The sequence below is a fragment of the Hypanus sabinus genome, chromosome X2, assembly GCF_030144855.1.
Source record: "Hypanus sabinus isolate sHypSab1 chromosome X2, sHypSab1.hap1, whole genome shotgun sequence".
Lineage (NCBI taxonomy): Eukaryota > Metazoa > Chordata > Chondrichthyes > Myliobatiformes > Dasyatidae > Hypanus > Hypanus sabinus.
In genome coordinates, this window is record NC_082739.1 from 4,544,376 (window position 1) to 4,560,238 (window position 15,863).

The following is a 15,863-nucleotide window of genomic DNA, read 5'->3' on the forward strand; positions in this document are numbered from 1 at the left end:
TATCTGGAGGAGAACTTCCCTACTGCTACAGACACCGGTTTCTAATAAATGAACGATTCTGATCGTGTAAGATGGTTTTCGATCTCTTAAACCAGAATTAAAATCTGGTTATTGGTGTAGGTTCATCCTATACTTTATAGTTAAGTTAAAGTGTGTTTTCGTCATATTAATTGTTCTGCCTTATACACTTTAACCATTATACTACATACTTGTCCATTAACTTTGTTCCTTCGAAGGTATATTTTTAATTCTTTGAAGTTGAGTTTTTCTTTGATTAAGATGGTGGTTTTTTGAAAAAGATTTTTGGTTTTGCTTAAGATGGCGTTATTTTTCTTCTTTCTTTCGTCTTTTTCCTACAATGCATCGCTTATCATAGCTTAAATATTTTTTGTTTTGTCTGGGCTAGAGCCCGATTTATAAGTTTTTTTTAGTGATTATATTTTTTTTACAACTAACTATACTTAGAAATATGGTTTTTATTATAGCGATTTTAATTTTTAAAGTTGGGGTGATTCTTTTATATGTATCCTTTATATGTGGAGTGTTCTTCAGCTGACATGGGGTAGGACTAGTCTTACTTTTTCCCTTTTTAAGTCATATTTTGGCTTTTTCTCTTTCTCTTGGGGGGTGGGGGGATGGTCTGTTTTCTAATTCTATTTTTTTTGCACCAGTTTGTGTTAGTTTTTTTTTTGGGCTGTTTTTGAACTTCAAATATGTCTGTGTTGTCGTCACTTCCGGGTCTTCTCATTACTTTTGTTCCTCTTCCGGGTGCATGAGTTTAGAAGTTGGTTAACCCTTTTTATACCAAAGGGTTGATTATAGAATTATGGCTCAGACCATTAATTTTGTGTCTTGGAATACTAATGGTTTAAATCATCCAATTAAACGAAAGAAGATTTTCAAAGTATTCCAAAGACTTAATGCAAATATCATTTTTGTACAAGAAACTCATGTGAGGAAGGAGGACAAATTTCGTTTTTTTTAGATTTTGGCGGGGTCAACAGTATCACGCAAATTCGAACGCTAAAGTAAAAGGAGTTTCAATTTTTATTGACTCCTCTATTCCATTTGTTCAACATGATATTTTTTCGGATCCGAATGGTAGATTTTTGTTAATTATGGGTTTACTTTGTAATAAAAAGGTTGCTTTGGTTAATGTTTATGCTCCAAATGTGGATTGTCCTGACTTTTTTAAGTCCTTATTTACCTCTTTACGCAATCTAAACGAATATAAGTTAATAATGGGTGGTGACTTTAATTGTTGATTAAATCCTCTGATGGATAAATCTTTATCTATTCAGACTTTACCTAATAAGTCGGCCACTTGTATTAACTCTTTTTTGACTGACAATGGAGTTTTTGATATTTGGAGATTTCGGCATCCTAAAGACAAAGAGTTTTCTTTTTTCTCACATGTTTATCACTCTTATTTGAGAATTGATTATTTTTTTGTAGACTCTTGTTTTATTCCATTGGTAATTGGTTGTAACTATGATATTATTGCTATCTCTGATCATGCTCCATTATTACTTTCTATGAAATTTACAGATACAGCTTCTAATGCCAGACAATGGCAATTTGACTCTACCTTGTTGCAAGACTCTAACTTTATAAAATTTATGGAGGAGCAGATCGACTTTTTCTTTTCAACTAATTCTACAGATGATATCTCCTGCGGAACACTTTGGGACACTTTTAAAGCATATATACGTGGACAGATTATTTCTTATTCTGTTGGTTTGAGGAAACGTACTAAGATGGAAACTCTTTTATTGGTTGATAAAATTAAAGAGATTGATAAGAAATATTCGATTGCTCCTAGTAAGGAGCTTTACAAACAAAGAGTTGAACTTCAAATGGAACATAGTTTATTACTTACTCCTCGATTGAAAATCAATTAATGAAAACTAAATCTGATTTTTATATACATAGTGATAAATCTGGTAAACTGTTAGCTAGTCAAATGAAGAATGCTTTGGTTAAACGTCAAATCACTAAGATTGGTCAGCAGAATGGGAATCTGACAGTTAATCATGATGAGATAAATAAGGCATTTCAAGACTTCTATACCTCCCTGTATCAATCTGAATTTCCTCAAGATCATAATACCATGTCTGATTTTCTTGGGAAATTAAATTTTCCAAGATTATCATCTGATGATCTTTTGATATTGGATACTCCTATTACGGATGTAGAAATTAAGGGGGCTATTTCCTCAATGAATTCTGGGAAAGCACCGGGTCCAGATGGGTATACAGTTGAATTTTTAAAAAATTTTTCCGCTACTCTTTCCCCTTGGTTAGGTAAGGTTTTTGAGGAAGCCATTAGATTGGGGAATTTGCCACAATCTTTTTATAGAACTTCCATTTCTTTAATATTGAAGAAAGATAAAGACCCTACTAACTGTGCTTCTTATAGACCTATATCTTTACTGAATGTAGACTCCAAGATTTTTTCCAAGTTACTGGCATCTAGATTGGAGAAGGTATTACCCAAAATTATTTCAGATGATCAAACCGGTTTTATTAAAAATCGCTTTTCTTTTTTTAACATAAGGAGATTGTTGAATATTGTTTATACTCCCTCACATGACACTTCAGAATGCGTGATTTCATTAGATGCGGTGAAAGCATTTGATAGAGTTGAATGGCCTTACTTATTTAATGTGTTGGAGAAGTTTAATTTTAGTCCGATATTTATATCATGGATTAAATTGATTTATCATACTCCAGTAGCCTCAGTGTTTACCAATATCTCCCTTTTTTCGCCTATTTCGGGGCACTAGACAAGGATGTCCTCTTAGTCCATTACTATTTAACATTGCCTTAGAACCTTTGGCAATTGCCATCAGACAATCACAGGATATTTTGGGTATTAATCGAGGGACAGACATTCATAAGTTATCTTTGTATGCAGATGATTTATTACTATTCATTTCTAACCCGGAGAAATCCATCCCAGCAGTTTTATCATTATTGGCTCAATTTAGTGAGTTTTCTGGGTATAAGTTAAATCTTAATAAAAATGATTTGTTTCCTTTGAATAACCGGGTCCCAATTTATGGAAATTTACCTTTTAAATTAGTTAATGATTCTTTTACTTATTTAGGGATCAAAATCACAAAAAACCATAAAGATTTATTTAGATTTAATTTTTTACCCTTATTTGATCAGATTAAAGGTTTGTTTACTAAGTGGTCACCTTTATCTTTATCCCTAATAGGTAGGATTAATGCTATTAAGATGGTTATTTTACCTAAGTTTTTATATATTTTTCAAGCGATACCAATTTTTATCCCGAAATCTTTTTTTACTAATGTTGACTCTAAAATTTCTTCATATATATGGCAGAATAAAAATCCCAGGTTAGGTAAAATATATTTACAGAAGACAAAAAAGGAAGGCGGGTTAGCATTACCTGATTTCAGATTTTACTATTGGGCAGTTAATATTAGATATTTGTTATGTTGGTTGAAAGATGGGGGTGGATCTTTTGGCCCTTGTTGGGTGAGTTTAGAAACTAAATCTGTATCAGCTTATGCTCTGGGTTCTATTTTAGGGACTTCTCTCTCTTTTGCTCTTTCTAAATTGCCGAAATGAATTGACAACCCGATAGTTAAACATACTTTGCGTATATGGTTTCAATTTCGGAGATTTTTTGGGTTGACTCAATTCGTTTTAAATAATCCTATTGTATCTAATTGTTTTTTCCACCCTTCCATTATAGATCAAGCTTATTTGGCTTGGAAAACTAAGGGATTACTAAGATTTTCTGATTTATTTTTAGACAATTGTTTCATGTCTTTTGAGCAATTATCCAACAAATATAACTTGCCTAGATTTCATTTTTTTAGATATTTACTGATTAGACATTTTTTAAGTTCTGTACTCCCTACGTTTCCAAATTTTGTGCCTTCAGATATTTTGGAGAGTTTATTTGAATTAGACCCTTTTCAAAAAGGGCTTATTTCAAAACTTTATAATATAATTATGAAGATACGTTCAGAGCCTCTTTATAAGACTAAAAAGGATTGGGAAAGAGAGCTTAGTCTTATTATTTCTAGTGAGAATTGGGATAGAATTCTTCAATTAGTTAATACATCATCGTTATGTGCCAAACATTCATTAATACAATTTAAGGTCGTACATAGGACCCATATGTCCAAGGATAAATTAGCTCATTTTTACTCTCATATTAGTCCTATTTGTGATAGATGTCAATCTGAAATTGCGTCTTTAACTCATATGTTTTGGTCTTGTTCATTTTTGGAGAAATATTGGAAAGATATTTTTGATATTATTTCTGCGGTTTTGAATATTGATTTACAACCTCATCCTATTACCCCAATTTTTGGTTTACCAATGTTAGACTCACTGCATTTATCTTCTTCTGCCCGTCGAATGATTGCATTTCTAACTCTGATGGCTAGAAGATCTATATTGTTGAATTGGAAAGAAATTAATCCTCCCACTGTATTTAATTGGTTCTCTCAAACTATGTTATGTTTAAATTTAGAAAAAATTAGAAGTGGTACTTTTGAGACTTCTATTAAATTTGAAAAGTTATGGAGACTATTTATTCAACATTTTCATATGATGTAATATGACCCTGTGTCAAATTCATTTGATTTCCCAGCTTTTAGCTTATGTATGTTGAGAGGACCGGAAGTGACGGCCTTGATGAATACTTATTTTTGTGAGATATTATAAACAGCCCCCTTTTTTCTCCTCTCTCTTTTTTTTGCTTCTTTTTTCTTCTATATTAGTTATTAGTTATTAGATTAGTAGATTAGCTAGTTTTGCATTATATATTTTTTTAAAAAATTTTTTTTCTTTCTTTTTTCTGTTTTTTTTATATCATATATTATGAAATATTTTGACTTACCATGTTCATACATATATTTTATGGCTTATGTCTTGGTAAACTCATTTATATTGTAACTATTATGTATGTTTTTTTTCATATGTAATTGAATTTGTATGTTGGTAATTTCTTTATCAATATATCATTTGTATTCTGTTCATATTACTAATAATAATAAAAAGATTTAGAAAGAAAGAAAGAAAGAAATATTTAAATATACCCAATGACTTGGCCTCCACAGCCTTCGCTGACAATGAACTCCACAGATTCACCAACCTCTGACTAAAGAAATTCCTCCTCATCTCTGTTCTAAAGGGGCATCTCAATCTAGGCCTTTCAATATTTGGTATGTTTCGATGAGAATGCTCCTCATTCTTCTAAAGTCCAGTAAGTATAGACTCAAAGCCAAATACAGCCTGAAGTCGTGGCACCAACAACATAGATAGAAAAAGGGAGGAGGTCCTGAAAACAGAGTACAGGGAGTTAGGAAGGAAGCTGATAAGCAGGACTTCAAGAGTAGTAATCTCGGGATTACTGCCTGTGCCACGCAACAGTGAGGATAGGAATACAGGTGGCCCCCGCTTTTCGAACATTCGCTTTACGACAGCTTGCTGTTACAAAAGACCTACATTAGTACCTGTTTTCGCTAACCAAAGAGGATTTTTGATTTTACAAAAAAAAGACGCCCGCTTTATACGTGTGTTTACCCCGAGAAAGACTACAATGACCATGAAGCCTTGTGTGGGCAGTTGTTTGCACATGCGTGTACGTGCGTAAGCATGCTCTGACTGAAATACAATGATTTTTTACATTTGTTCTATTCCTTTGTTTTTGAAATATACATGTTCCTCTCAAATCATGTTGACTTTTTCTCATTTTAAACAATCTTTGGATACTTTGTGGTAACTGTCCATTTTTTACTTTATACATAATTTGTATTATTTTAAAATCTACAAAATCTCTGAATTTTAAAGTATTTAGTTGAATAAATAGTGGATTGGTCGGCTCATAATAACTTGTCTTAATTACAATTCGAATGGCTTTCTTTTGGAGTAGAAGAATTGAGTTTGTATTTGTTTTGTATGTATCAAAAGGACAGGCAGGAAGGCATAACTGGTGGTGAGGCTCTGTTGGTAAGAGATGGAATACATCTTTAGAAAGAGGTGACACAGGGTCAAAGAAAGTCAAACCTTTGTGGGTGCAGTTGAGAAACTGCAAAGGTAAAAAAAGAAACACTATTATGGGAATCATATATAGGCCTCCAAGTGATAGTCAAGAGGTGGGGTTGAGATCGCAGAGGGAGTTGGAAAAGGCATGTAATAACAATGTATTGGGAGACTTCAATATGTAAGGAGATTGGGAAAATCAGGTTGGTGCCAGATGGCAAGAGAGGGAATTAGTTAAATGCCTATGAGATGGCTTTTTAGCGCAGCTTGTGCTTGAGCCTACTAGGGAAAAGGCTATCTTAGCTTGAGTGTTGTGTAATAACCGAGATCTTATTAGGGAGCTTAACGTAAAGGAACCCTTCGAAGGCAGTGATCATAATATGATTGAATTCATACCGTAATTTGAGAGGGAGAAGTCAGGTGTATCAGTATCACAATGGAATAAAGGGAATTACAGAGACATGAGAGAGGAGCTTGCCCAGGTGGATTAGAGGAGGATACTAGTGGGGATGATGGCAGAGCAGAGGTGGTTGAAGTTTCTGGGTATAGTTCACAGGGTGCAGGATAGACCGGAAGACCACAATCTGTGCAGATTGGTGATAGCATCTCCTCCTTGCTGATGATCAACACTGGCGCACCTCAGGGGTGTGTGCTTAGCCCACTGCTCTACTCTCTATATGCACATGACTGTGTGGCTAGGCATAGTTCAAATACCATCTATAAATTTGCTGACAATACAACCATTGTTGGTTGACGATGAGGGCGCTCAGATGGTGACGAGAGGGCGTACAGGAGTGAGATACGCCAACTAGTGGAGTGGTGCCGCAGCATCAACTTGGCACTCAACGTCCGTAAGACGAAAGAGCTGATTGTGGATTTCAAGAAGGGTAAGACAAAGGAACACATACCAATCCTCATAGAGGAATCAAGAGTGGAGAGAATGAGCAGTTTCAAGTTCCTGGGTGTCAAGATCTCTGAGGATCTAACCTGGTCCCAACATATCAATGTAGTTATAAAGAAGGCAAGACAGTGGCTATACTTGATTAGGAGTTTGAAGAGATTTGGCATGTCAACAAATACACTCAAAACCTTCTAAAGTTGTACCATGAAGAGCATTCTGACAGGCTGCATCACTGGTATGGGGGGCAGGGGCTACTGCACAGGACCGAAGGAAGTTGCAGCAGGTTATAAATCTAGTCAGCTCCATCTTGGGTACTAGCTTACAAAGTACCCAGGACATCTTCAGGGAACGGTGTCTCAGAAAGGCAGCGTCTACTTTTAAGGACCTCCAGCACTCAAGGTGTGCCCTTTTCTCAATGTTATCAACAGGTAGGAGGTACAGAAGCCTGAAGGCACACACTCAGTGATTCAGGAACAGTTTCTTCCCCTCTGCCATCCGATTCCTAAATGGACATTGAACCTTTGGACACTGCCTTGCTTTTTTTAAACATACAGTATCTCTGTTTTTTGCATTTTTTAAAATCTACTCAATATAGATTACTGAATACTGTAATTGATTTACTTATTTATTAATATTATTATTTGTATTTTTTTTCTCTCTGCTAGATTACGTATTGCATTGAACTGCTGCTGCTAAGTTAACAAATTTCATGTCACTTGCTGGTGATAATAAACCTGATTCTGAGCTATGTTCCACAGAAAAAGTACTCCTCAAATGACAGTGGTAGGCAACCATGGCTGATGAGGAAAGTTGCAGACTACATAAAAGCCAAGGAAAAGCCATATAAGATAGCATAAGTGAGTGGGAAGTTGGATGATTGGGAAGCTTTTGAAATCCAACAAAAGACAACTTAAAAAGCCACAGAAGGGAAAAGTTGAAATATGAGGGCAAACTAGCCAATAAAGGACATATCTATCCTGTGCCTTGTGAACACAGGAAAAGGCAAACTCAAAGGTCTGAAGGTGGATAAGTCACCTGGACCAGATGGACTACATCCTAAAGTCCTGAGAGTGGTTGCTGAAGAGATAACGGATGCATTGGTCATGATCTTTCAGAAATCAATTGATTCTAACATGGTCCCAGAGGACTGAAAGATTGCAAATGTCACCCCACTCTTTAAGAAAGGAGGAAGACAAAAGAAAGAAAATTATAAGCCAGTTAGTCTAACTTCAGTGGTTGGGAAAGTGTTGGAGTCTATTATTGAAGATGAGGTTTCAGGATACTTGGAAACTAATGATAAAATAAGTCAATGTCAGCATGGTTTCTGTAAAGGGGAATCTTGCCTGACAAATCTGTTAGATGTTGTAACCAGCAGGGTGGACAAAGGAGAGGCAGTGGATATCATTTACTTGGATTTTCAGAAGGCGTTTGATAAGGTGCCACACATGAGGCTGCTTAACAAGATAAAATCCAATGGCATTACAGGATAGATACTGGCATGGAAATAAAAGGGGCCTTTTCTGATTGGCTGCCAGTGACTAGTGGTGTTCCTCAGGGGTCAGTATTAGGACCGCTACTTTTCACATTGTGTGTCAATGATTCAGATAATGGAATTGATGGCTTTGTGGCAAAGTTTGCGGATGATACAAAGATAGGTGGAGGGGTAGGTTGTGCTGAGGAAGCAATGTGATTGCAGCAGGACTTAGACAAATTGGGAAAAATGGGCAAAAATGTGGTAGATGGGATACAGTGTTGGGAAATGTATGATAATGCATTTTGGTAAAAGGAACAATAGTGCAGACTATCATTTAAATGGGGAGAAATTTCAAACATCAGAGGTGTGGAGGTGACTTGGGAGTCCTCGTGCAAGACTTCCAGAAGATTATTTTACAGGTTCAGTCGGTAGTAAAGAAGGCAAATGCAGCGTTGGCATTTATTTCAAGGGGAATAGAATATAAAAGCAAGGAGATAATGCAGAACCTTTATAAGACACCAGTCAGGCTGCATTTGGAGTATTGTCAACAGTTTTGGGCCTCATATCTCAGAAAGGATGTGTTGTCATTGGAGAGAGTCCAGAGGAGGTTCACGAGGATGATTCCAGGAGTGAAGGGGTTAACATATGAGGAGTGTTTGGCAGCTTTGAGCCTGTACCCAGTGGAAGTTAGAAGTATGCAGGGGGATCTCATTGAAACCTACCGAATGTTGAAAGGACTAGGTAAGGTGGATATGGAGAGGATGTTTCCTATGGTGGGGGTATCCAGAACTGGAGGGCACAGCCTCAAAATTGAGTGTTGACCTTTTAGAATAGAGGTAAGGAGGAATTTTTTTTTGCTGGAGAGTAGTGAATCTGTGGAATACTCTGCCACAGACTGCAGTGAAGGCCAAGTCTGTGAGTTTATTTAATGTGGAAGTTGATAGTTTCCTGGTCAGGGCATCAAAGGATATGGTAAGAAGGATCTGGGATCAGCCATGATGGAATGGCGGAGTAGACTCAATGGGCTGAATGGCCTAATTCCGCTCTTATGTCTTATGGCTTTAAGTTAACCCCTTCATTCCCAGGATATGTTTTACGAACCTCCTCTGGAACCTCTCCAATCCCAGCACATCCTTTAAGGGAACATTTAACTGAATCAAATAACTTGGTAAAATGTTGTCAATTGGGCATGAAGGGGAAAGCACTCTAATGTTTAGGGTAACACCAACCAGAGAAGATGGCTGTAGAGGTCAACCATCCCAGCCCCATGACATCATTAACAGTGCTCTTCTGGGTCCCGCCTAAGCTCAAGCATCTTCAACTATATCATCAATGACCTTCGTTCTCTCTTCATAACTTACGATTTCTTACCCATTTTTATGACATCAAAACAAATAGCACCCCTACCTTTGGTGCCTTCATTCCAGTCATTTACACAAGTTAGAAAATGTTGAGGGTCCAGCATTAATTTCTATGACTCACCTCTTGTTATATCCTTTCAACTAGAAAAAGAGCCATTTATGCCTTATCTTTGTTTCCCGTTAGACAACAATTTATTACCCTTACCTGCTTAATGTCCACTACATTATAAGCTTATATTTTCTAATAAATCTCCACTTGACCTGTTGAGTGCACCGCTAAACATCTGTAAGAAGTTGGATGCCATCCAGCTTTAAGCTGTCTGCATGATTGTCATTCAGTCCATCCTAAGCTGTTATTCTGTCCACCACCAGAACAAAGAGGTTGCAGTGTGAATCATTAACAAAACAATGCAGTTACATCCCTGGCATTCCCAAACCTGCAATTTGTTCCACAAAAAGGACAAGGATATCTCCCCCAGCATTTGCACTTTCAATTTATATACTATCCATATCCAAAATATAGTGCCATCCCTTCTTTGTGGTCAGGTTTAAATCCTTGAAGAACTTCCACCCTGCAGTTCTGTCGAAGCACCTTCACTCAAAGAACTGCAACAGTTCATTGCTCACTACCATTTCCTACAGGACTATTTGGGATGGACGATAACTGCTGGCCTAGTCAGCAATGCACAAGTCTTGAGAAGTGAACAATTAAAGCAAAAGGAATTGTCCTCAGATGTTGCCTCCCATGAGAGATCTGTGCCTGCATGTGGGTTTCAGGGGGTGACCCTCTGCTCTGTGTCTCCCAACTCACAAAAGGAAACTCACCCCTCCAGCAAAAGATGACTCCAGCTGATTTAGCTTTTCTTTCTTCTTTTGTAGTAATGCTTGCCCCTTCTCCATTGTTAATTTCATCTCATCCAGGTGCCGAGCTTCCTAAAGCAGAGCAGAAGAAGAAGAACAGGAGAAGCACACAAGTAAGTATTTACTTACTTTACACTGTTGGAGTAGACCGAATGATTGTTATTTTATGTGCAGTTTAACAATTTATGCCTACTTGCATTTTATATAATCACTTATGTATTTGCAATTGTTCAGTGTGTCCTCCAGTGGTTACAGTTCTTCGTAACATGAAGACATGATTTGAGAGTTAGGGGGCAGAAGTTTAAGGGAAACACGAGGGGGTATTTCTTTACTCAGAGAGTGATAGCTGTGTGGAATGAGCTTCCTGTAGAACTAGTAGAGGCCAGTTCAGTTGTGTCATTTAAGGTAAAATTGGATAGGTATATGGACAGGAAAGGAGTGGAGGGTTATGGGCTGAGTGCGGGTAGGTGGGACTAGGTGAGATTAAGAGTTCGGCATGGACTAGGAGGGCCGAGATGGCCTGTTTCCGTGCTGTGATTGTTATATGGTTATATGGTATCATACTGGAAGCTTCTCTGGTATCTCTTATTTACAAATTTGAATGGAATGTCTCTTATCTATGGGGTATAAGAAGAGCTGACCACATCAGCCTGCCATGTTTTTCTGTTCTTGGTTCTTAGCTACTAGTCTCTTCCTACTTTTCTTTTCTGATTCTCTTTGTTGGTGCTTAATAAACAAACTGTGAAACAACAGGTTTTATGTCTCTTCCTTGACTTCTGAAAGAACCTTGGATCAAAAACATCAGAATCCACAACACCAAAAGCAGAAAATGCACAAATGGCAATCATTCTTTCTAATCAATAAAAAAAATTGCAGCTAATTTGTTTCCTGAGCCCCAAGACTATCCATGCAATTTCATATGGTATTTAGTTAGAAAGAGAAATCAAGTCCCAAACTTAGTCCCAGTCTCCATCTTGCCATAGCTTTTAGGAAGAGCACATACCTAGAAGAAATGAGAGCAGATGTCTAGGATAAAAACGATGAACAATGTCACTTTTCATTGGACTTTCCAATAGTGATCATTTGATAAGGTTACCAAAAATTTATCAATGGGTATGAAATCCCAACAAGAGTAAAGCTAAAAGGAGAATCAGATACAAACTGCTATCTTGCATGTTGGGAAGAACCTCACTTTACTTGGTTAAATTTGTCACAAATTTATATCGGTGTCTTAAAGATATTCTAATTTATTCAAATACTTCTCATGGAAGGCCCAGAGAATTGTGGAAATGCCAAGTGGGCAGAATTTCCTTTATCACAACATAGGACTTCTGTGCGTTTCTGATCTTACCTGATCCAGGTTTTTCCAGACATCCTGCAGAATTTGAGAGCTCTCTGGGTCTTGCACCTGCTCTTGTGCTTTTCTCATGTCATGCCTCCACTGCTGCTTAGCTGACTTGAGTGCAGTCTGTTGCTTCCGAAGTGAGTGGGTTTGTTTCACGAGAAACTCCTTGGCTTTATTGATAGACTGGCCTTCAGCAGAGATATAGTATCGCACACTGCCAAAGGTAAGTGAGTCAGTCATTTTCATTAGTGATACAGATTAGAGTTAGCTTCAAATATGTATTGATAGCAGAACTGATCTCTGTCCTCTTGTTCTTAAAATCAAGACTTTGACTTTTCTTACCCCCTCACCCCCAATGAAAATTTCTGTCATTTTATTTAGACTTCAAAAATGGCTTGCTTATGTCTGGTCCTGATTTCCTGATTTAGTTCACCTTCCCTCTTAAAGCCTGCCTGATAAGATGTGTTATAAGATATCAGATATGTTGGTTTTTCAACATGTACAACACACACAAAATGCTGGAGGAAATCAGCAGGCCAGGCAGCACCTATTGAAGAGAATAAACAGTTATTTCGGGCTGATACCCTGCTGTGTTCCTCTAGCATTTTGTGCGTGTTGCTTGGATTTCCAGCATCTGCAGATTCTCTCTTATTTTTGAAATAACCTAAAATATAGTATATTTTACACATACTCATCCATGTTGACTTGTTTGTCCTCAGCTATGAGAATGGAGGAGGTGCTGTAATTTGGACACTGTGGAGTTAAAAATAAAAAAAAGTTATCGTTGTACTTTGAAATTCTAGTAAAAGTTAATCAGTAAAGTGAATGGATGCATATAAATTAAACTCTAAATGGCTGCTTGCCTGGAACACCGAACTTAGATTTGATAAACAATAAACAAGGAAAGACAATTTTAACATTTTGTTCATCTATACTAATCACCTCGAGGCAGTTTTATTTTTCAGTAGATAAGGTGGCAGATTGAAGTAAATGCCTCAGAGAAATTTATTACCCATGTGAACATACTTCTTTTTCCAGATTATCTAATTAGTTTGTGTGCAACATGGCTCCTTTCCCTCTTGTTTAACTGTACGATAATTTCACATGATCTGTCCCAACCATTCCAAAGAAAAATTGTGTTTTACAATGTAAAACTGCTCAAAGTTCAGCAAAGCCTGACACTAATGAAGCAATATTATTCAGGCAGACCTTAAATGGAAAATGTAAAATTTTCATTGACAAGGGAGGAAATATTTTGCCTTTGAGTTCATGGGAAAATTGTGCAGGCTTTACCCATTTTTAGTGGGGGCAAGGATGAAATGGGAAAGCCCGATGCAGAAATAGGCATTGAGGGCAATAATCTCCAACAAAGTTCAGAAACAGGTTTATCATCACTGACATATAATATGCCATAAAATTTGCTATTTTGTGGCAGCAGTCCAATGTAAATACATATGCTGTACTATAAATTTTAATAAGAAACAAAATATATTAAATTAAATAAGTAGTGCAAAAAGTGAGCAAAAATTGTGTGTTTGTCATTGGATCAGGGGTTCCTTGTTCAGAAATCTGATGGCAGAAGGGAAGAAGCTGAAGCTGTTCCTAAAATGTTGAATGTATATCTTCAGACTCCTGCACCTCCTCCTTTATGGTAGCAATGGGAAGAGGGCATGTCCTAGGTGATGAGGGTCCTTAATGGTGGATGTCACCTTTTTGACGCATCATTTTTTGAAGATATCCTCAATGCTGGGGAGGCTAGTGCCTATGACGGAGCTGGCTTGAGTTTCCAACCCTCTGGAGCTTTATCTGATCCCCTGAAGTGGCCCCTCACACCAGATGGTGATGTAACTAATTAGAATGCTCTCCACGGTACATCTGTAGAAATTTGCTAGCCTTTGGTGACATACCAAATCTCCTATCCTCATTTTGAAATACACGAAAATAAAAGGTAAATGCTGAAAATTTGAAACAATAGGATTAAACACAGGAACAACAGAGCAGATCCTCAGCATCTAAAAAAAATCCATAATTTTTAAATGGAGATTTAACAAAGAAAATTTCTAATGATAGAGCCTATTGTGAAATATTAATGGTTTTCAGTGGATTTGCTATTTCTAATAACACCTCAATTCATTATAAATAGCACTTGTCAAATAAAAGACACAAATACACTGGCCTGTAAAAATGGCCAAATTCAAAATGGAACACCAGACCTCTAATAGATAATAGCAGTCTAGTTTGTCATTTGATCATCCTTTTAGCATGAAATATATGGTATATGAGTGAGGTATAAAAATAAGAGACTTAGGGATCTCAATGGAGGCGAAACAATTTTGGCATAACAGGATTTGCATTCAAACTTTACTCACATCTTTTCTGTGTGAACTCAAATCCGCAATCTGAAGTTCATCCCCCTCACTGCCACCAGAGTCTCTGTTGATTACAAGTTCTTCATTCATGGTATTTTGTTTCATTTTGATTGATGCCTTCAATTCACTGAAAGAGAATTTTTCATCATACAATTACACTGCAGCAGACACTCATAAATGTCTTGAGTTGTGCCCCACTTTAGAAAATCTTGTTACACTGATTGGGGCCCCATTCTTTATTCATATTATAAATATTAAATTAAAATTGTGTTTTGATCATTGTGCACCCGTCTCTTTCCAGCTTTGCTCAGATAGCATCTGTAGAGGGGAGGGAGTGATTCTCCAGGTTGAAACCTGGTCTTTCTACTAAGGAAGTCCATACTGTCTGCAGTTTACACACTCAATAATATTTGAATGTGAAGAACTTTATAGAAGAGCTTCAGAATTTTCATTTATTTTTCTTTAAAGTAAGAGTTAATGAATTATGCTGAGTCCTTACCATCACGATTCCAGAGACACTATGATTCAGTGTCATTATTTGACGAAGCAAAGACAATCTTGCCAACAATCTCTCAGCTGACAAAATCTGATAGTAGGTATTTGTCTCTTAGCTCTTGATAGAAACTTACGGTGAAGAAAATAGCTGCTGTAGTCCTTTCAGAATAGTTACTAAACTTCAAATCAATCCATTGTAAGTTAAATCTTTGAAGACATTTCTGAGGCATGGCATCTGCAACTGTTATATATGCAGTTTTGTTCTGTTTCCTTCATCTACTGTTTATTTTGTTGACGTATTTCAAAACTCTCATTATTTAATACACTAATTTATTTTTTTAAATTTAGAGATACAGCATGGAACAGGCCCTTCTGGCCCAAAGAGCCGCACTGACCAGCAACCCATCAATTTAACCCTAGCTTAATCACAGGACAATTTACAATGACCTACTAATTGATACGTCTTTGGACTGTGGGAGGAAACCCACATGATCACAGGGAGAATAGACAAACTTCATATAGATGGCGCCAGAAATAAACTCCAAACTCTGATGCACCTAGCTGTGATGGCTGTTGTGCCAACCACCACAATACTGTGGCAGCTTAGAGAATGGAAGTTCTGTGTACCCTTCCATTCAGTCCTCCTATCAGAATTCCTTCAACCCACTGAGCAACAGCAAGATACCTGATTCTATTTTGGAGATGCTGACGTTCATTTCTGAGCGCATCAACTTCCTCTTTGAGTTCCACTTGCTGGCCCTGTAGATTATACAATTGCTGGTGGGACAGACGGATTGACTCTTGCAATGAGGAATGTTCGTATTTTGCTTGTTCTATTTCTTGTTTGCTTGGTTGAGAAAGAACTATTTCCTGTGAATGTATATAAAGCATGCAGATGAAAACAAGCTGCTTGCTGAGAAATTCTGATGATCATTTTCAAAGAATTAAATTGCATAGCTAATATTCAACTAGCTGACACAGTAACTATTATTATTCAAAATTCAAATGTAATAAATGTACTTTTAACT

At 36.9% G+C, this 15,863-nt stretch overlaps 1 protein-coding gene across 6 annotated transcripts in view; it reads right to left on the reverse strand.

Annotated features, from left to right (window-relative positions):
• The window catches only part of LOC132385093 (centrosomal protein of 164 kDa-like), a 288,904-nt gene that overhangs the window by 24,087 nt on the left and 248,954 nt on the right, over window positions 1-15,863 (reverse strand). For all 6 annotated transcript variants that reach the window (XM_059956825.1, XM_059956827.1, XM_059956826.1 and 3 more), the window contains 5 exons: window positions 15,521-15,705; window positions 14,341-14,467; window positions 12,663-12,724; window positions 11,978-12,185; window positions 10,591-10,698 (listed from right to left, as the gene is read on the reverse strand). In XM_059956825.1, the coding sequence (XP_059812808.1) occupies window positions 10,591-10,698; window positions 11,978-12,185; window positions 12,663-12,724; window positions 14,341-14,467; window positions 15,521-15,705 (690 nt within the window). The remainder of the gene's footprint in view (window positions 1-10,590; window positions 10,699-11,977; window positions 12,186-12,662; window positions 12,725-14,340; window positions 14,468-15,520; window positions 15,706-15,863) is intronic.